Source organism: Physella acuta, unplaced genomic scaffold (assembly GCF_028476545.2).
Source record: "Physella acuta isolate Inbredline_101_S28 unplaced genomic scaffold, ASM2847654v3 ptg001236l, whole genome shotgun sequence".
Classification (NCBI taxonomy): domain Eukaryota; kingdom Metazoa; phylum Mollusca; class Gastropoda; family Physidae; genus Physella; species Physella acuta.
The window spans coordinates 152471-176478 of NW_026732752.1; the positions used below are offsets into that span (position 1 = coordinate 152471).

A 24008-nucleotide genomic window follows, 5' to 3' on the forward strand; every position below is an offset into this window, starting at 1 on the left:
TTACCCGTTATGAAGGACGCCCAATGAATGGATACCAAATGCTAAGATAGCCGCTCTGCAACTCTAGATGCCAAACTGTGTTTATAAAAAAATCACACCCTTTCAGGCACCACCCTTAAGATTTTTTTTTATGCAGAAACCTTCTCACAAGTATTCTCATCAACTCCCCAAAGTATCATGGCACTAGGATGAATGGTGTCAAACCGCTTCAGACTTCATTTTTTTATATACCATATATAGAGAAAAATCACACCCCCTGCTGGTGCGCAGCCCTTGTGAAATTAACATTTTTATTTTCGCAGAAACCTCCCCTGGAATATTTTCATCAATTCCCCAAAGTTTCATGGCGATTGGATGAGCGGTGTCAAATTGCAATCGACTATATACCGTATATAGAGAAAAATCAAATCGCGCTGTCGGGGCGCCACCCATGCGAATTTGAAATTTTTTTTTTTTTGCAGAAACCTCCCTAGGAGTATTCTTAACTACTTCCCAAAGTTTCATGGCAAGCAGATGAAAGGTGTAGTAATGCATAAACGACAAACATACATTGCTTTATATATGTGCAACCATCTGTTTCTGTTTACTAACAGATAAAATATCAAGCTGAGTAGGAGCAAAGATTATAAACTATAAAGCTTTCATGAGATACAACTGACAAAGGATGTTATGGTCAATGCACATTATTCAGTTCAAAAGTTTTGTTTGAGGGCTGTGGCAAACCTTGTTACTCAATTTTAACCCACTTTCAATGAAGCAATATATACAAACACATCACATACATTAGTTTTTGTCACAAAATGCCTCTTTGTTGTAATATCCCTTTCTTTAACTTTGTTACACTTGCTGTTTACATATTTACAATCCCAGCCACAGACCTCTGTCTGGAGTTACTATTTAAATTTGTTTTACATCACCTTGAATACTAATTTTTTAAATCATGAATTTAGACTGAGTATTTTAGACTTATAACACTATGGCGATTATAATTGAATAAATTCATTATATTTCCTTTGCAATCCTCAGTCTGCTATTACAAACAAACATACAGAATTGAACTTTATATATTAGATTATATATATATATATATATATATATATATATATATATATATATATATATATAAAACTCCTTAATCTCCAAAAACTGGCTACTGCCATTCTGTTCAAACTACATAGGAATATTTAAAAAAAAAAAAAAAAAAAAATGTATTCACTCCTAAGAATTCATTTGCAAAAAAGACCCCATTACTTTTTCCATGACAAACACAGAGATAGTAAAGAATAAACGAAAAAGAAATTTCAAATTCAATCAAAATAACATCTCTGCTACAGGTCTATTGTAAAATTATGTCACATTTCAAATTACAATTTAAAAAAATATATCAATATTTTTTTGTACTACAGTGACAAGATGTCCTCTAAACTCTCTCTCTTTATATATATATATATATATATATATATATATATATATATATATATATATATATATATATACATATATATATATTTATATACATAATATATAGAGATACATACATGCATATATATATACATACATATATATATACATATATAGTAAATCCACTAATATATGTGTTTTAAGCTTTGTAGAAATTAATGATTTGGATAACATTCATTCTCTAAATTTTAATCAATAAAATAAATTTATCATTTTCTTTATTAATTGATAAAAATGTTATAAATACAAATGATCATTTGAGTACAAAAATAGTATTTAGCCTAAATAAAAAAAAGTTAAAGGTAACTAACAATAATTTGTATCACAAATATAGATACAGCAGCAGCAATATTAAAAGGCAGCATATGATTTTATACTATGAAACACCCTTGGCTAACAGTTACCAAAATTGTAAAAACATAATTTTAACAAGAAAAATAAACATAACAACCACACAGAATATATTACTTTAGATATATAGCCCCTGAAAAGCAAAGGGGCTGCAAGTGCATTTCTACAATGGTACAATTTTTGGTGGCTCTCTTCAACATACATAGCCCATATAATTTTCTAGGTCTAATATGGAAGGTAGGTTTATGTTTTTTGGAGGTGGATAAAAAAAATCAATACAGAACTTCAAATTTAGTATTTATAAAATCATGTCTCTTATTAAAATAAAAATTATTAACATACATATATATATATATATTACATTGGTACCTCAAAGATTTTAGCAATTGAGAGAGCGATTATTTGCTTTGAGTTACTGGCAAATTTTGAGGTACAAGTAACCGGATCTGCTCATGGCAAATAAAATTTTAAAAAGTTGCAACTGATCGTGCAAGGCAGCTATTTAATGACTTTTGTCTAACTTATTTCCCCAAAATTCTTTAATGGGAGGAAGAAACAAACCACTATCAACAGATTTTTAACATCTTTTAGATGAAAATGAGTATCGCAGTGACAAAAATTTAGTAAAACTTAATATATATATATATATAAATGTACATATAATTAATAATATATATATATCTATATCTATATATATATATAAAGTAGCATTTAAGTTCAACTAAGTTTATGGATAAAGTTTAGTGTTAAATGTATAATGAGAAAGTTAAGTGACTGGAAAAGTTTAGCATTAGCAGTGTAGAGAGTAAGTGAACTAAGTAAAAGCTCCTCCCTACAACCTCAGCCAACATCTCTAATTAGCTAAGGTTAGCAGATTTCTTAACAATATACACATTATAAAACCAGGTAAGTTCTTCACATTCTTCTTTTTATGTTTAATATACACATTTTTAAAATTTATAAATGCTTTTTACTTTCTCGTATATATGTGCAAAAAAAAAAGAAATAGAGATTTTTTACAAATCTCGACGTTTTACACCTCACTGATACGGAACAACATAATTTTGCAATTGTGTCCGTATGTCTTTCTGTGTGTGTGTGTCTGTCTGTGTGTAAACACGATAACTTGAGTACCGTTACAGTTAAGTTGATGAAATTTCATATAAAAGTATTTTATCAAAATTGTAGATCCTGAAACTTTTGAGCGATTGCCAATAACCGGAAGTAGTACTTGTTCTACTTGGAATTTTTCAAAAGCCTATAACTAGAGTACTATTTCAGATAGATAAATGAAATTTCACATGTAAGTAAAAGATCTAATTCTCTACCTTCTATCATATTTTGAGTAATTTCCGTTGACCGGAAGTACTAATTTGCGCTATTTCCGATTTCTCAAAAAACGCATGTAAATTTATAAAGTACTAATAATATTGCGCACTATTATGCACATTTTGTTTTGGTGTTCGCTTGGTGCGCAATTCTTTTTTCTATGAGATTCTATTATATTTTTAAAAGTTTAAGTAATTAAAAATCATGTCTACATTCCAAGTTATATAAGAATATTTGAGAAAGTTTAGGGGAGATCACTCCTGGTTTATTACTTATTAAAATAAAAAAATAAAAACAGGTGGGGTGGCAATCTGGGGATGGGCTGGAACAGAATATATTATGGCATTTAATAAAATTTTAATGGAAAATACTGCTTTGAGATAAGAACAATTTGACTTATAAGCATTGTTACGGTAGGAATTAAACAAGTATATCGAGTTACCTCTGTACTACTTTTAATCATTTAATAATAAAATTTAATATCAATTTAGTTCCCACAATGGGTAATTGTGGCTTTGCAAAAATTATTTTATGTTTGTACTTTTAGGGTGTGTAATGCTATTTTGTTACTGCATGATACTGAATTTTGAATAAAAACACTGAAATATATAGTATGTAATAATAATGATGTACTCATACATCTGATTCAAAAGAAATTGGCTTGGCAGTATTCTCTGGAGCAAGGTCAATCCTGTGGAAACAAAAATTAAAACAATAAGCAAACAAGTTACAGGGGTAATATCTTTTAATGTGTGAAGGACTTGGCTAAATTGTTAAGGGATCATCCTATAACATGCACCTGGAAAGGAGGGTGGGACATTAGTTATTACTGTATTAACTACATGGAACTTGTGGTTAGAAGGTGTAAAAATATGACATAAGGAAGGTAGACCCAGAGCTTTTTTAATGCTTTTTCCAGAGGGGCAGTGCCTTAGCATGTTGGAATATGACTGCAGGTTTCCCTAGTGGCTATCTTAGCACCTGGGGTTTGTTGATTTGGTGTCCTGCACAAGGGGTCATGGGGACTAATTAATTCAATGGTCCAATTGCACTAGGCGTATCAGCCAGCGCCCCGGTGGATGGGTGACCCAATGTGGACTTACTTGTTAGCATTTTGATGCTTAAGTTCATTTTAAAGAGCACCATACCCTAGCTCCCTTTTGGGCATCATGATGCCTATATTTGTTTTAAAGTACACCCTATAATAGGTACACAGTGGGCTGCTATATCCGATGACACACCCAGTGCCCTCAAAAGAATCCACTTAAAATAGTTATCATGGTTATATAGCAGAGTGTTGACAGAGCCAGCCACTCATTTTTTTCCAGAAAACACCTAGAATTTGCATAAAGAGAATATGGTATAAAATTATTGAATTCTAAATGTATTTGATAAACACAGAATCAAATTATATTACCACTTGTGGTTCCTGGAAGTCACTCAAAAGTGGACAGAAACCTACATATAGGGAGGGATCTTTTACCAATATATGAAATTTAGACCACCTAACACACCATAACTACCAGTCACCAGAGCATACACCCTTACCCCCTACAGATCTATTTATATTTCTCTGTGTCGCCCAACCATGAGGGACACCACGCACACACACCCACTCTAACCCTCCTCCCACCCCCTCCCTCGTTCTCCAGGCATGCGCAACAGTGTGTACCCACCCACACCATCTTCAACGGTCACCAAATAGTGGCGTAAGCTAGGCTATGGGTGGGTTCGTATTATTTATTACCATAAAGCTCTGTACCGACTTATCAGAATATAATAGTATTAAACCTTAATCTAAATAAACTATAGCCGTTTGCACCAAAAGAAAAAATAATTGACATTTAATATAAACAAAAATAGCGAAGATAGTATTAAAATGAGACAGTGATCAGTCATGATAACAAGAAAGAGAAAGTTTGAGAGGGGTAGGGTCAAGGCCAGCGCTACCTATAAGGTGAACTAGGCGGTCACCTAGGGCGCTATTTATCTATCACGTTTGGCGCTCCCTTTGGCCGCCCCAATCCGCGCTTCCCTAGCCAAGCCTCTGTTAATACAATAATATAATTATTGTATTTAAATCTTTTAATTTCAAACATTTCAGATGATAATCTAATTTTAATGCTGATTTCGTGATCACTCCAGCGCATGACGTGACCTTGTTAAACACGCACAATTTTTAATCGGGCTTGAAGTCTCGTTTTCTTTCACTTTGCATTAGAAATCTCGATAGCCAGAGAGAGATTTAGATTTTCAAACTAAATTAATTGTTGGCACCACAAGATCCTAAACAGAATTTCAAAGTTTTTGGAAATCAGAACAACATAATATTCTATTTGGCTATCTTTATGATATATCCAATATCAACAAAAAGACACTTGTGGATTTACTTACTGACTGCAAACATTAAGAAATGTCGTTAATGCATAACGGTAATAAAGATATTGACGATCTTTGCAATGAGCTTCAAGTAATAGCTCGAAGGCTTCCAAAGCCTATATCCCCATCATATGTGCTACTCTATATAGCACAACCCAAATTATAAAGATTGTGTACCAAATGTTATTTCCTTGAGAACACTATTAATATTAACTTTTCCAGTGTTCGTGGCTAGTGGAGAGCAGTTTTTGAAAATTGAAATTAATTACAGGGGTGGAACTACTATACCGCGGGGGTAGGGAGGTAGGAGGTGGGGGCAGGCTGTTTAGGGGTAGGGGGAACAAAGTCCAACACTACAAAATAATTTTTTTCCCACATTGATAGACTAGTGGTTTTGTGAAAAACAGGCAAACATTAAACCACTTCCATGACACTAATCATAATTTTCGTTGGGCATAAATGAGGTATTTTAAAACAGAATTATTTGAGACAAGAAATGAGTTCCGGCCTATCACTGTGGGGTTTGTCTTATGGTGGATATACTTTGCAATGAAATAGGTTAAATTTAAAAGTAGCTAGTTGCACACAATTTTTTAAATAATTAAAATGACAAAGTAACAATGGGGTTGTATTAAGGGGACTAAATGTTGCAAAATGATACCAAATTTATGTTTATAGGATAAACAGTTCTCTAGATATGACGGTTTTAGTGTAAAAATTGCGGGGACAACTAAGTTTACTAAGCCTATGGAAAATGAACACAAAAATTGGTCAGGTCAAGAGTATAGAAAAAAGGCAAAAGGGAAATAACTCTGCGTAGGCGCACAATTATAAAATTTTCAAATAAGTATTTTTTAATGCATTTACAACTGCATAGAGTATCTCAAGCAAGATATTAATAAATTATTTAATTTAAAAGTGGTCTATTAAGAATTATTTAAATAAAAATATACCACTGGATGGATTCAATCATTTAACTCAAACGTCATAGTAATTGTAAAAATACAAGAAACTGGCTGAGTAAAAAAAAATAAACATTCCAAATTCCTAGGTAAACGGTATTATAGAGACAGCTCAGTACAGTGCAACATATATGAGTGTTTTTGACTTATTGGAAGCATGTCAATTAAGAGATAATCTTTGGATGTTGTTAGATAACAGAACATAGCTGGCGCGAAACAAACAGCAACGTTATCAAGAATCGAGCATTTCACACAGCTATGTAGACAGACGCTAGACACGAGGGTTTCTGTACGACTTTGGGCTCCAGTTTTAAATACGACATCTTGCCACCTGGTTTTGAATGTGAGGGACAGTTTGGTCGTGGGATGACCTACGATCATCAGGCCGTGTACCGATCCATCAGTTTAGTTAGCGGACGTACTACATACTGTCCAGTTCAGGGGCGGAACTATAGTGACGCCAGACCCCACAATGCGGGGTGGGGGCACGCCATATAGGGGCCCACAGTTAAAAATAAATAATTTTCTTGCATTTTTGACTTGATGGTTGTTTTGTAAAAAAGATTACCGTAGCTGCGGTTGGATTATCTTTATTCTATAGACACCAACCCACAGTCTTGTATATACTTTTTCCCTTTGTTTTTAAACCACTGTGAAAGCAGAGTCCTCTTTCTCCCACAATCAAACTTATCAAAGATAGGCAAACATTCAAACCACTTCCATGACTTATTTCCCATTTTTAAATAGTCGAATAGGGGTGCCCGTAAGTTCCTTTTAATAGATTTTAATAGATTTGTACTAAACAAATAGCAATTATTTCTCTTAATTATTTTTTTTTTCTAAAGTAGGCCTACTTACTTAAAAATGACTTTGTATAAAAAGGAAATGTATTTAAAATTAATAATATAAATACAAAAAAAACAAAAATAAACATAACACGAGACACCATTACTTATACAAAGCTTTCATGTTTTATATTCTTTTGACAGACTAGAGGTTAGTTAAGAGGTCTTATGGCAGAGATAAAATAAACAGATTTTCACAAAACACACTAATGCACTTACACACATGGCATGATGTTGTAATTTGTTTTAATTAAATTTTTCATTTTATTTATTAAAACCAGAACAGGCCAGCAATGAGTATCCATTGTTCTTAATTTGTGTGTGTGTGTATATATATATATATATATATATATATATAGTTAGGATATATATATAGTTAGGATTGTTAGTACGCACACATTTTGTAGCATAGGAATGATTGGGAGGGAAGTAACAAATAGCGCAGAAAACTTAGATGTTAGGTGGGTAAAAAAGGTGGGGTTAGGAAAGTCCATTCTCTTTATAGGCATCCTAGGTTTTGTTTGATCTTGCAAGCAATAAAAGAAACTAATTGTAAATGGACTTCGTGTTTGATTCTTGTCGACCCTGTCCTCACCTCACAACAGATGGTGGAGCAGCGGGTTCGCTCAACGCCGTACAACAATGTACACCCGCCAGTGTGAGGAACTCCACGATACCCGATGGTTCTTCCTAATGACCGTCATGATCTACACTACGTCTATCGCAATACGCGGTGCGCCGTGATCTACAGCCGTGCCAGATTCGCCTGCCACCTATCGCAGTGCGCCGTGATCTACAGCCGTGCCAGATTCACCTGCCACCTATCGCAGTGCGCCGTGATCTACAGCCGTGCCAGATTCGCCTGCCACATATCGCGGTGCGCCGTGATCTACAGCCGTGCCAGATTCACCTGACACATATCGCGGTGCGCCGTGATCTACAGCCGTGCCAGATTCGCCTGCCACATATCGCGGTGCGCCGTGATCTACAGCCGTGCCAGATTCGTCTTACCTTGGACCGTGAATGGACCTTTCGACACTTGAGTTAGCCTGCTCGAGTCGTTATCGTTTGGCAGAGACGGTCTTCTGTTCGACCGGTATGATGTCCAGCGACCATATCAGGTCTCTGATCGTCTATTGACTCCAATCAAGCTAATGACAACAGACATGGAGAGTGGACAGAGTGCGCATTGTCTGACAGCATCTTGGGATACAAGCTTTGGATTATTTAAGGATAAGTACCTTTTCCTTCATTCTTAGATAGTAGCAATCCATTGATAGTATTTACTATTTGTATCAGGATTATAGTAAGGGGGATTGGGGTAGGAGAATTCGTGAATATCGCTTTCTAAGCAAAGCCTCTAATGTCCAGTAGGTTTTGTTTATCTTCCAGTAGGGGACATACCTGGGAGAGGGCGTTATTGTTAGAAGATAACGTTAGGACCCCCCGTCTGCAGATAATCACTGCGACTGTTAGCTTTCTTGGTCCTGTATATATTCCGCTCTTCCATAATTTATTCCTCCATTGTTATTACCATCATTGTGGTACACGTCTCAGTATGGGAATGGCCGAACAACTGGGTCTCCTTTTTGAGTTGGGGGAAAGGCTAGGCTATTCAGGCAAAACTCTACATGATTGGGCGCAGCATCAGATTAATGCAGAACATGAGCTTAAGACTAGTGAGGCCAAATTAGATTTTGCAATAGCTGAACAGAGGGCGAAGATAGACCAAGATTTAGTAAGACTTAGACTAACAGAAAAGTCTAGATCGGAAATGGAATTAGAAAAACTTAGGCTGGCCGATCAACAGAGTAGGGCTGAATTAGAACGTGAAAAGCTCCGATTAACAGACAATAGGGACCGTGATAGTATGGGACTGGGAATATTGAGTAAGATCCCAAAATTTGAGGAAGGTAGGGACAATCTTGATTCGTTCATTTGCCGGTTTGAAACCATTGCTAGGTCAACTAATGTCCCTGAATCCCAATGGGGCACCCAACTTATCGTACTAATTGGGGATAGGGGGCTGGATGCCTGCCAGAGTCTGACTGAACAAGAGATGAAAGAATTTAAAATATTAAAACAGACTCTGTTGCTAGAATATTATCACCTCACGGAAGATGCGTACCGCCAAAAGTTCCGTAATTTAAAACCTAGTAACTCGGACGATTTTAAAATATTCATCAACGAGATTAGTGTCACATTCAAAAAGTGGTTTGAGGCCTCTGGTTCAGAACAAATAGGAATTTTTTTTGGTAAACAAGGTTCTGGGTTCAATTGTTAGGGACTTGTTTAGTTTAGTTATCTACAGGAACGTAAACCTCGCGACCTGCCAACGATAACAGATCTCTGCCAAAAATATCAGGCTGCTCACCCTGATAGACCAGGCGAGAATGACTCAACACAAATGACGCCCACTATTTTTACGGCCCAACCTTCACAATCGGGGAGAGGTAGAAGCCCATACAGGGAGAGAGTAATAGATCGTATAATAGATCCTCCTCGTTACCCAGGGGAAGTAACTGCTATCAATGTAATCAGTACTCTCATAATGATTGCCCTTGTAGTAGCACGTCTTTTAACCAGAGACCGGTAAGATGTTTCATGTGTGGCCAAACGGACACGTAAGTAGACAATGTAGGAACGGTGGTGGTGGGAATCATAGCTCAAATGGCGACCGACGGTATGGTGTAAATACGTCGAGGGACAGAAGATGACTAGGTCTCGTATTCAATAGTGAACCTCCCACTAAATTAGGTGCTATCAAATGTAGAGTGGGGGATAGGATAGTTGATACACTGAGAGATACCGGTGCAAATATTTGTGGGGTTCGATGTAACTTAGTTGAACCACATGAATACACAGGACAATCATTGGAGGTTGAAGGTTTTGGTGGTGTAGCGAACACCTGGCCTGTGGCGATAATACATATTGATACCCCTTTCTATACAGGTAAGGTGAGAGCGGTGGTATTTAAAAGGGGCCTGTATGACCTGATCCTCGCTAATGGTCCAGGTATAGGTAATCCTTCAGAAAATTATATCTATGAGTGGTTGAAGACGCAGCGAATTACGCTGGCACAAACTAGGTCTCATACAAAGAAAGAAGCCCTACGGGTAGAAGAATCGGATAATGTACATAACATGTTGACGAGAAAAGCATCGGACGAACAGGTCACATCGATATGGAATCCGGCGGTGTTCCAGAAGGAACAGAAAGATGACCCCAGCCTCGCAAAAATATTTAGATTAGCAAAAAATTTTTTTAGTCACGTTATCAAAGTCTACGTCGCATGCTTTTACGATAAAGAATAATTCGTTGGTCCGCGTGTACAGAGACAAGGACAGGGAGTATACACAGTTGGTCACACCCAGCAAATATAGATCTATCGTGCTAAAACAGGCACATGATCTTTCACTTGCACGTCACATGGGGCGAAGAAAGACAAAGCTACGTATTCAGACAGCGTTTTATTGGCCAGGCATGGACAGGGATATAGCTAAATAAGTACAGTCATGCAAAGTTTGCGGGGAAAAGGGGAAAACGCCACAGCCAGCACCATTACAAGAACGGATCTAGCATGTCGCCCATTTCAGAAAATTGCGATAGATATTATTGGTTCTCTGAGTCCTACATCTTCAAGAGGCCACAGGTTCGTGCTGACCATAGTTGATCTAGCAACTAGATGGCCCGAAGCCTACCCTCTTAAATCCACAACTTCGAACGATATAATTAACTGTTAAATACAGTTAATCTCTAGAACTAGTTTTACAGAAGTGATATTGTCCGATAACGGGCCCCAGTTTGCCTCAGTACTAACTAATAAAATCTCCTGTTTGTTGGGTATCAAACAGGTTTTTGCAACCCAGTACCATCCTCAAAGCAATGACATTTGCGAATGTCTCAATGGCACTATAAAGGCCATGTTAAATAAAATACCCATAACTGATAGCTTGAATTGGGATTTAATTTTACCATGTTTGTTATTTGCATATAGGGAATTACCACATACAGCCACTGGGTTTTCCCCATTTGAATTAGTATTTGGCACGAATCCTAGACAGCCCATGCAGCTAATGAAGTCCCTGCTATTGAATGAACAATTAGATAGTGACATAAAAATGTCTTATGAGAGAATTATTGATCTACATGAGCAAATAATTAGGACTTGTGAAACAGCTAAAATGTCATTAGATAACAATCAAGAAATATACAGAGCCAGAATCAATAGTCGGAGATTGAGGAAATTTAGTGTGGGGGATTTGGTGAGAGTTTTACTACCCTCAAAAGACAATAAGATGCAACTGGCTTGGCGGGGGGCCTTTTAAGATTACTAGAAAAGAAAAGTGACAGATGTAGACTACGAAGTCAATATAAATAATAAGAACCGTATTTTTCATGTGAATTGCACTATGATTAACAACACTGAAGATTGTGATGACAACGAGATTCACACAGTGTCATCTGGACAAGAGAGTTATAGGGATGTAAAATTAGGACAAATGCCTGATAACATTAAAACCAGGACTTCACAACTTTTGCTCGATTTCTGCGACGTATTGTCTGCCGCTCCTGGTAAAACAACTGCTATAGAACATGAAATCAATTTAACATCTGAGCGGCCAATAAAGCTACAACCCTACAATATACCATTACACTATAGAGAACAGGTGCAAGCCAAAATCAAAGATTTATTGAAATCCGGTATAAGTGAACCGTCTGACTCCTCATATGCTGCACCTATCGTTTTGGTGAAGAAGAAAAATGATGAGGTCAGGTTGTGTGTTGAGTATAGACAGTTGAATAAGGTCACAATACTGGACGCAGATTCTGTGCCAAACCAGGAGGAACTGTTTATCAAAATAGCACAGGCAAAATATTTTTCTAAGTTCGATTTATCTAAAGGTTACTGGCAGATCCCGATTAAAGAATCATCTAAGAAATTTACTGCTTTTGTGACACCTTTTGGTCTGTATCATTGGAATTTTATGAGCTATGGGCTTTTTTATGCCCCCGGCCACCTTTAATAGATTAATGAGACGGGTGTTGGCGGGTAATAATGATACAGTAGCTTATCTTGATGATATTTGTTTATTCTCTAAGAACAGGGATGAGCACATCATTGGTTTGTAGACGCTTTTCACAGCTTTAAAAAATAATGGTCTAACAGCAAGACCCAGTAAGGTTGAAATTAGCATGACAGAAAATCAATTCTTAGGTTACATGATTTTGTACCAAACTGTAAAACCTATGGGCAAAACGTTAAAGCATATTCTAGACATAAAAATTCCTAAATCCCTAAAGGAAGTACGTAGGGCTTTGCAATTATTATAGGTAATTTATTCCTAATTTCACCTCACTTGTACACCCAATCACCGAGTTAACAAGAAAGAAAGGCAGGTACAAGGGTATTGAGTGGACTAAGGAATGTGATGATACATTACATAGACGCTGTTTGTGGAGCAGCCAATCCCAAGGCTACCTGATTTGGGCAGACCTTTTCTTTTGGCTAGGGATGCTTCTGCTTTTGGTGCGTGCTTGATGCAGGAGGTAAATACCCATCTACACCCTGTTGTATACGTTAGCAGGAAGCTATCCGAGTAAAAAAAAAAATGCTACGATTGAGAAGGAATGTTTGGCGATCGTGTGTGCCATAACAAAGCTGTCTAAGTATCTCTCTGGCATACATTTTACTTTACTGACTGACCAGTCCCCATTGGTAGCATTAGAACGTAAAAAACTTCATAATGCTAAGTTGACTAGGTGGGCACTTATCTTACAAGATTACAAGTTTGACATTGTACATATTCCCACAATGTTATTGCAGATGCGTTATCTAGGAACTGAGGATATTAGGGGTTGGGAGAGGGTCATTTAAAGGTTTACAATTAATGCTGTATTATGTAAATATATGATGTTTTTAAGATGATGATATTGTTTGATAACATGTTTGCATTAAAATAATTATTGTGTTATGTTTGATGAGTATTTCTTTCTATATGTGAAATAATTAGATGATAACATGTATGTTAGCATAACATTTGTTTGAAGGAAAAGGTAAATTGTAACATTTGAATTATGACTTAGCAACTTAATATTGTTAGCTTGGTGTGTTTGTTTATTCCTATTAGCTTCTAGCTGTTTCAAGTTTTACAAGCAACCATATTGGCTCAGAACGAAGACAAGTTTTGTCTCATTTTGTTGTATATTATGTCTTAGCTAATAACATATTAGGGATATATTAATAGCCTTTATGGGGAGGGGGGTATGTTTAATGATGATAGGATTGTAACATATAAGTATTTACGTAGATTTAGAGTAGCTTCCCTTTTGTTTACATGTTTTCATTAACCTTCAATCTATAGTCTATTTTAGTTATATTGAGATCAAAGAATGTAAATAAATAGTATGCACACATTTTGTAGCATAGGAACAATAAGGAGGGAAGTAACTTAGATGTAAGGTAGGGTATAAAAGGTGGGGTTAGGAAAGTTAGGAGGTCCATTCTCTTATAGACATCCTAGGTTTCGTTTCATCTCGCGAGCAATAAAATAAATTAATTGTTAACGGACTTTGTGTTTGATTCTTGCCGACCCAGTCCTCACCTCACAACATATATATATATATATATATATATATATATATATATATATATATATATATATATATATGGATACAGGGTCTGGTAAAACGTCTGGCAACAATGAGGATAAGCAATGGATGGGGAGAGGAATGTGTGTAAAAAAGAGTGCCTTTCTTTGTGGACGATGAAGAGCAGATTCAATTCCGTTCCACATTTAGAAAAGCAAAAGGTACCCCAGGACTACATAGCTAACTTATCAACCATACTTTACATACTTTCAACTTCATTTTAAGATGTAGCATTCGAAAAAAAAATCAATCACACTAACTTAACAAAAGCAACTCAATTAGCACCTGACTCAAAGGTCTTTAACTTAGAAAGTCTCCCCCTACCCCTCCTTATACAATGGTTATTTGAGTGTGAGTGGGTATCAAGAAAATAAATATATGCCTTTCTTTACAAGGGTATGTTTTATTCTTTAGCAAGATAAACTAATGGGATATGAAATAAATGAAGACTATTAGTGTACACCAGGGGTCTCCAAACTACGGCCACTGAATGAATGTATGTTATAGTTGGCTGAGGGACTTGGCCCAGAAAATTCAAAACAATTTGAAAATGTAGCTTTGGGTGCAAATACTATTGCCCACCGTGTTGCAGACATTGGTGAAAACATCGTGACTCAAATAGCGAAAAATGCAAGCAGGCTTTGTAATTTTTCAATTGCAATCGACGAGTCGATGTACAGCTGTTCCACCTCTCAACTTCTTGTGTTTCTTAGAAGAGTGGATGAAGACATGAACATAACACAAGAGCTGGCTTCCCTACATAGAATGTATGGCACTGTTACCGGAGAGGATATCTAACCATAGATAGTTCAGAGACATGCTGAAAGATAAAAACACAGAATCGCAAGATTTACCATATTTCACAGCAGTAATTTGCGAGAAAGTTCTGAGCAGAGTATTTAAGTTAAGAAAGGAAATAGGTGACTTCCTGGAAAGTAAAATAAAGCCACAGGCATTAATGTCTGATAAAGAAAAGGGTATAGAAATTGGCTTCTGCTGCAGACATAACTAGTCATTTAAATTTTCTGAACCTAAAACTATAAGAGAGGGAAATCTAGTTTCTGATCTATACACCCACTTAAAGGCCTTCAGATCCAAACTTGTCATGTTTTTGGAACAAGTACAGGCCAAAAACTTGACGCATTCTCATCAGTGCTAGGTCTTTATAACTGCAGCAACCACTGAGCTCCCCACATTATTTGGATACGAGATCATCAAAGACTTCCAGCTGCAGTTTCAGTAGGGGTCTTCTGACTTGGATTCAAAGGCAGAAAAAAAGTGAGACTGTTTCAAAACCCATTTCAAAACGCCTCAAAGAGATGCTTGGAAGAAACTCTGGCCCCCGAACTGATATATGATCGTTAATGCGGCCCTCGGGCTGAAAAGTTTGTGGAGACCCCTGGTGTACACATTCAGCTTGTTACAATAGAATGAACACACTTGTAAAATGTTATGTTTTTTAACTAATATTTCTTGTATTAATAAGCATTAGATCCCGCACAGTCTACTTGGTGAATGTAATCAACCACTGTTCAATCAATAAATTCCACCTTTGGCTTAAAATGTTTAAGACAGCTTAGATACATCTTTATTTTACACTTTAAAATAGACCTAATGGTCTAATAATATTATACAAATATAACGGAATACGAAAGCGGAGAAAGGTAGTATCGATACCGCTAACACTTAGGCCTATGGGGTCTATTTTGTTAATCGGCTTTTACAGCTTGCAAACGTCTGAAGAAGAAAGTAAAAACATTTGTGAAAATAACATTAAAAATGTACCGACTCACACTAAATTCAAATTAAGTCTGAATGTTTTCTTATTTTAATTGATCTAAATACCAACGGATAATTATAGGGACAAAACATTAGCGATCCTGCTTTCTGCAATTTTTAGATTTAAGCCTCTACTATAATGCATTACGAAAAAGATGATTTTCGTTGTTAAAAAATTAAACTAAAAATCGTATAGTCTTACTCAAATAGAACCTAGTGTCATTATTACTTTCACGTATATACGAAGTAAAGAGAAAGTCTTGTAATCGTGCAAAAAAAAAAAAAAATCGAGATTTTTACAAATGTCGACGTTTTACATCTCACTGATACGGAAAAACATAATTTTGCAATCTTGTCTGTGTGTCTGTCTGTGTGTGTGTGTGTGTAAACACGATAACTTGAGTACCGTTACAGCTAGGTTGATGAAATTTCATATATAAGTATTTTATCAAAATCGTAGATCCGTATCAACTTTTGAGCGCTTTCCGATAATCGGAAGTGGTACTTCTCTTACTTTGAAATTTTCAAAAGCCTGTAACTTGAGTACTATTTCAGATAGATAAACGAAATTTCACATGTAAGTAAAAGATCTAATTCACTACCTTCTGTTAAATTTTGAGTAATTTCCGTTGACCGGAAGTACTAATTTACGCTATTTCCGATTTCTCAAAAAACGCATGTAAATTTATAAAGTACTAATAATATTGCGCACTATTATGCACATTTTGTTTTGGTGTTTGCTTGGTGCACAATTCTTTTTTCTATGAGATTCTATTCTATTTTTAAAAGTTTAAGTAATTAAAAATCATGTCTACATTCCAAGTTATATAAGAATATTAGAGAAAGTTTAGGGTTTATTTTTTGTTTAGTATCCCACTAAAGGCTATTCAATTCTGCACATTTTACAGGTATTTGTAAAGGAAAAAGTTGAACTGTCAAAAAAAGCCCGCTAGTTGAATGAGAGAGGGGTCAAAATCCGTAACTAGACTGCCGTTGAAAAATCATTTCGGTGATAGTTTTCAATTTGTAAATGAGATATATTGTTTAATATCAACAACTATAAAAATTACACATAATTAGAGGGCTTAAAATCTACTTTTTAATGATACGAAGGTTATTACTATATGAGCTCTTTTTATAATTGAAACAATGAAGTGAAAAGCTACTATATTTGGGCGACGTGGGCAAAAACTGTGTTTTTTACCGCAGTTTGACATACCTACTAATATGGGGAAACAAAAAATAAACTGAAAACTGCTCAAGTACAATTTTGAAATTTCAAGTCTTAACCCTAATAAGGTAAAATTCAATGCTTAAAAAAAAAAAGAATAAATTCTCCAGTGTCACATTAATATTTGAATTGTATTAAAGCATAATAGACGCATTAAATTTAAAAGTAGTTTCGAACCCTATGGTCCATGGGGCAGATGAAATAGAGTTCAACTGTTTCAAAGACTTTGTTGCATGAAGAGAGGGTGTGGTCAGCCTTATTCCAGCCGCCTTTCCCTAACATCAGAACTGAGTGGAATATGACTGTCATGATTTGAGCTTGGGGTATGAATTCTGAACTTTTTGGTTAGCAGCCAAGCACTACCATTCAACCACACTGTCCCTTGTACACACTGAGCGAATTTCTAAAAATATTTTTAAGACTTAAAAACACTAGCATTTCTATAAAAGCTGATTATAACAGAAAAATAAGCTGAACTTTACCATTCAGTAATGGCTTTGCATATATCCATATTTGAAAGTTTTAACAAAGCCTTTCCCATCAATGTCTCTGTTGAGGAGAACATGCCAACATCATTCTTAACTGTAATCTCCAATGTTCTTTTAGCCATTTCTTGTTGAGAAACTTGATATTCAAAACTAAAAATAAAAATTTTAAGTGTGTAACTTAAATTCAAATTTTACATATTCCAACCAACACATTTTATTTGGATTTACTATGGATATGTTACAGGTAAAGTATGAAAACCAGGCTTATTAGAATTAGAATGTCTAGGCAATGTATGAAATGCCTGGCGTTTTCAGGCTAAGTGTGCATTATCAATGTTGTGGTATATGCCTACTTTTCTTAGGCATTATATAAAATGCCTAGGCATTGTATAGAATGACAAGAACTGCTCAGGCACGGTGTGAAATGTCCAGATTACTAAAGGATTTAGTAACAAACAGAGTAAAAAATGAAAGAAATAATAGAAAATTAACAACAGCAAATCTTTACTGAGCTAACAAAGGAATCAAAAGTGCTTTTACTTACTATTTTTTGCAGCGGAGAAAGCTTACCCTAGCCATAAATCTAAACCTAACCTATAAGCTAATCTTAACAAAAGGGCTGGAATGATCTGGCTAGAAAGCGTATTCTACACTTTGTTTGGGTATTCTGTAGACTGACCAGGTAATGTATGAAATAATAATGTATTTTATACTTTGACTACCCATTTCAGGCATTATTGTAATTATACACATTGCCTAGGTATTCTATAGAATGCCGGACTATACTAGTAACATATATAAATTATTTTTTATTTCTGCTAAAATCAGACTAGCAAACTTTATCAATTACTTCAAGAAATTGTTTTTCATTTTTTAAAGTTTGTAGATTTCAAAATAAAGGTTTTTTAAAATTGTTCTTACTTTTGGATAATACAGATTGGTTTATCTGAACCTGGTACATTGGTTAATCGAACAAGCATCTTGCATACTAAAATGTCATTCTCTCCATGTTTTTATTTATGGTTATTAACTATCCTGACCTGTGTGCTGCCAATGTGTTACCAATTGTGTATTTTTTTGCTATTTTCATAACATTAGCATACTAAGATGAAAAATACAAACAAAAATATATACATTTTAATTCAACAAAAAAAAAATTATTAACTTATTAAGTGTCAAAACTGATTAATTTTCTGAAAAAGGGCAGTTAAAACCAGTTTTTTTATTGGTAAAAAATATTTTTTGGCAGACATTGTTTTCTGGTTGTCTAATTAATTTCTGTCAAACATGTCCTACCTAAATCGATCATATTGTCAAGATTTATTAATAACTAGCCATCGGTACCTGTTATAGGCCTATATATTTTAATGGTATACTTGTTTGAGAAAAATACTTTATAAAATAGTTATTGGTAAAAACAGTGTGCTTTACTACACATTGAACGATACTAGTGACAAAGCAAAGAAATAACTAAATAGCTAAAAAACAGACACATTTTAAATAACATAGGCTACCTATTAGAAAAACAAAATTAGTCAACACAACACAATATAAATGTACACAATGATTAAGAGATGTAAATGATTCCATTAACGCTGCTGTTCAAGGTATTTATGGTTTTTTTTAAAAAGTAATTTGTATTACTTTTGGCAGAGAAAATAATATACATTTCATAGGTCTTCATAAGTATATCTAGAACTCTAAATCAAATTTAAATGAAATAGTTCATTTCTTTATATTCTAAAATTAGAAGATGATGCCATTAATTTTGTGTACTTTACAAACTGTTATGTAGGTGCGCGGACCTTTGACCACAGGTGCTTTGACCATAAGGGGTTTGACCATAGGGGGTTTGATCACAGCGGAGCTTTGACCATAGGGGGTTTGACCACAGGTGCTTTGACCATAAGGGGTTTGACCATAGGGGGTTTGATCACAGCGGAGCTTTGACCATAGGGGGTTTGATCATAGGGGGTTTGACCACAGGTGTTTTCGCAGCAGAGATTCTTTGATCACAGATGGTTTGTCAACAGGTGTTTGATCATAAGCGCTGTGTCCGGCTTTAAACACAGGTGATTTTTCCATATAGGGTCTTTGATCACAGGGTTTTTTGTCCATATAGGGTCTTTGATCACAGGTGGTTTGTCCAATGCTGGCGTTTGATAATAAGTGCTTTCTCCAAATATTGTAATAATTTATTTTAAATGTGTGTAATTATATTTTAAATTGCGGCAGGATATAATATGTTAATTCATCATATATAAATACAAGTCATCTAAACCATACAATTATTACTTCTTTGAATACACTGTTGGCATGTTTTTTTATCCTTTGTTATCATTTCTATTTATGTATTTTCAAGGACATCTACATTATTTATTTGTCAAACTTGTTATATGTCGCATTATTTGTTCCATTTAAAATAAATTCTATTAGGCCTTTATGTGGAGACTAAAATATCGTTCTTAACTTTTTTTAGTACGTTAATTTCTATTAATGGACTCCCAGGAAACATATATAAAATCGTATTAATTGTATCACAAATTTAAATCAAATAACAATTTATAATATCTATTTTAAAATCTATATATTATGGTTAACTCCGATCTGTGGTCAAAGCCCCGCTGTGGTCAAACCCACTATGGTCAAAGCACCTGTGGTCAAAGCACCTAGGACCGTTATGTAGGATAAATAACTAACCAAGCTAGTCTTGGTTATTACCCTTAGTATTTTAACAGTCATTCTTTGCAACTATAACATTTACATATATATACCTTGTAAAAATATGTAATCAACAACCTCCTTACATGGTTGCCAACATTTAGTTTTTAAGTACAAATTAGAGAACTTATTAATGTTTTGTTTGCAGTCCAGCACTCTTTTTAAAGAACTCAAAAAGCAGAAAAGTGTAAATACATCTGCACTCAAGTGCGGACCATTAATATAAATGCACGTAATTACAACAGTAATAGTAATACCCATCCTTAATTCCTCCTCAACCTTCTATTCCAAGTGTGTGTTGGAAGAGTCAAATCATCAATTTTATTGTGATATAAATTATTTTAAGCTACACCCATGAGCTATTTTGTTGTAAAATCATCACTAAAAATAAAATCCATACATGAACTGAATGAATATTTCTGGTCGGCTTTGACCACTTTAATAATTTTTCATGTAAATGACATTTTTTGGGCACCCCATGGCAGTGGTCTACAACACAAAATATAAGGGGGCGGGATGATTGAGAAGATATTTTTTTCTATAACATTGGCCAGTCACTGTTATTTTTCCCCAGCTCATGGAATTTTTGACATTAGACATTGTGAACTAAATAAAAGCTTTTTAAAAAAAAGGTTGTGAAGCTATTTCTGAATACACTTACGTTTCATCAAAAACAGGGTTCAAATTATCTTTGATAATCTTTGTACGCTTCTTAGAAGCACTAGACTTGTCAGGTAATAAATAAAGTTTGACATAAGGATCTGCCAAGTTTTTACTGTCCCCTTGAACAGGTTTTAGGTTACTGGAATAGTAAAAAGACATTAAAACATAATTGTACATTTTAGCATTAATAAAAAAAATATTTTAGTTTATACTTTGCTAATACGCAATTTTACAAAAATATATGTTTTAAAAAAATTGTTTAAAACAAAAACAATATACAGAACTATGGTGATACTATGGGATAAAATATAGTACATACGAGCATTTATGCACAACAACAATAAGTCTCTCTCTTTGAAGGCTGTATCTAATAGTCATTTGTATACGTCCAAGATTGTAACTGCCAGTGCCGCTGTAATATTTTTTTATTAGCAAAAATTTGAGCTATCAACATTTGAAAACAAATAATCAATTAAGAATAATGAAAAATAACATTAACATTAAATAAAGTGAAGTAATAAATATATATATATATCTTGTATATAAATATGTGCGTGTGTGTGTGTATATATATATAAGCCTATATGAAAGCATGGTCTTTATTTTCGCATTTTTGATTGTTCAACCGAGTACTCCCCAACTGGGCCACAATTTTTTACAAAAACAAAATCCAGTAAAATATTTTTAAGATCTGATTATATTTATACCATAGCCAGAAGACTCAGCTTTTTCTTGCATTCAGCATATATTCAGATGAAATTATAAAATAACCTATTTTATTTTTAAATGCAATTAAGATTGTAGAAAGTTTGGATAAATAATTAAATAACACAAAATGTGTTCAATAAAATAAACATAAGGGGCAGACCTTTTAATTAACCAGCTTTCAATTTTGTTTCCTACTAATTTGGGTACTATTGGTGAATTCTTGGTCGGTATTTGTAATAGTATTTTAGATATGAATAACATAATTTATACCTTGTAAGCTTTCAAAGATAATGAGAAGAATTTTTTCATTATTTGAAAATAAATTAAGACAAAGAATTAAGTTTTTAGATGATTAGTTGATTACTCTGATAGCATCATCTATTTATTCCACACAATTGCTAACAAATAGTTCCTGTGAAACTGCTTACCTTCTACGATCATCTTGTACAAAATTATGTGAAAAACAACATTTATCAGCCTATTAGTATACTATGCAGTATGGGATAGGGTTGGATCATAACAAGAATTATTGTTTGGAAATATGATTGATCAAGGAACAAACTTAAATGAAAGTAAAGTAAATCAGTAAAGTAGTCAAAAATATGCAGCAGAAAGAGAATGGAAACAAATGCTGAAAATATTTTTGATATTGCACATGCCAATTATAAAATAGAACAGAGTTAATCACTTCAACTCATTGTGATGACTGTCATAGTTTTTTTTTTTTAGAAATTAACACTATGATGACTATCATAGTTTCATTTTTAGAAATTAATTATTTTGGAGTTTTTGTAATATTTTAAATGGTTGATGATCCATTAATTCACCTGTTGTGTATTCAAACATTGAAACACATATTTGGTAAGTTTTTTTTAAGGTTTGTTGGTTTCACACAGTATATATAGATGTAGTGGCTATTAATTTGGCACTCAAGGATCTTAACCATGATCTTCTCATATACCAGTTATTCATAAACAAGAAATTACATGAATGAAAACAAATCCGGCAAATGAAAAGTTATATGAAAGATTAAAGTCTTAAAATAGTTCAGTAAAAAACTCCATTAATCATTTTTTTTAATAATTATTTTTTCTATTTTTTTTCCCAGCCAAATATCAGTGAATAATCTATATATAATCTTCTGGGAGCGTTAGAAAACAAGATGCAAGCGCGCCTTACAGTCCCCTCTCTTCCTCTCTATCGCTACCACCCCCCCACCCCCTCAAATGGTCTGGTGAGCTGTGGTTCACACTGTTTACATTTTACAATCATAGAGACGGGTTTGGTGACGGCTAATAGGGGCAGATAATTTAGTTTGAAACGATTTTAAACTTAGAGGAGGTAACTAAGAGGAGGCTGCTTTCACGTGAGGGGGGGGGGGGGTGGTGTTTAGAGTTTTTAAGCAAATATTTTCAGTGGCAGCATTGGTACTGTCGAATTCACAAATTATAAATTACTGAAAAGAAGAAAAAAAAATAACAACTAAATAGCGGCGTATGATACGCAGCGGGTCGCCTCGTTTCATTATATTCTAAACTAGCCGTCCCGGCCAGGCCCTGCTCTGGCTTTTGTGAAAAACATTTCTGTTAAAGACCATTACCTGTGTGTTTAGTAATCATCATAAACCCGGCATTGCCCACCCAAACCACAACCAACCAAAACCAAAACAACAAAACGCAAACATAACGCTAACACAATTACAAATACAAACGAAAACAAAAACTTAACAACAAACACAACCACACCCACAAACACCAATACAAACACAAAGAAAAAACAAACAAAAAAGCAAACGAAAACAAAAACCTAACAACAAACCCAACCACAAGCACCAATACCAACAAAAAAAAAATCAACGAAAAAAGCAAACGAAAACAAACCAAATCCAAACGCAAAACCAACCAAAAACACAAATACAAACCCAAACAAAAAAAACACAAACAAAAACGAAAAAAGAAAGAACAAAAACGAACCAAATTAAAACGCAACCACTAACGCAAACCCACCTAAACACAAAGAAAACACTAACGCGAACATAAACGCCCGGGGCGGAATCACCTGTTTTAGCTTAATGAACGACTATAGTACCCCAACTTATTCACAGTCTTTTGCACTCACTTAAACGAACGCGCCTGTTTCAATTTAATAAACAATTTTAATACTCCAAGCTTATCCGTAAAATACCTACAACATTTGCACTTGATCAATCCCCGCTAATTATGTAATTATTTTTTTTCCCAACACCAAAACAAAGTAATTAAAAAGTAAATTATTTTCGACTAATGCAATGGTTTTATAAAGGGAAGTAATTTTGTTTTCCTAATTTATCAAAGGGAAGTAAGTGCTGTAGGACTAAATAAAGACATAATTAGAATTTTTGTAAAAGATGATATTTTTTTTAAACTTGTGTTTAATGAACATGCCGACAATTATTACTGTA

General features: G+C 34.5%; 1 protein-coding gene across 3 annotated transcripts in view; it reads right to left on the reverse strand.

Moving 5' to 3' along the window:
- Positions 1-1079: 1079 nt before the first annotated feature.
- The window catches only part of LOC131957369 (extended synaptotagmin-2), a gene marked incomplete at its 5' end in the record, with an annotated part of 46772 nt that continues 23843 nt past the window's right edge, over positions 1080-24008 (reverse strand). The window contains 4 exon segments of one of the 3 annotated variants that reach the window (XM_059322121.1): positions 1080-3832; positions 17471-17626; positions 20859-20999; positions 21180-21272. In XM_059322121.1, coding sequence (XP_059178104.1) covers positions 3775-3832; positions 17471-17626; positions 20859-20999; positions 21180-21272 — 448 coding nt within the window. 3 annotated transcript variants of the gene reach the window in all.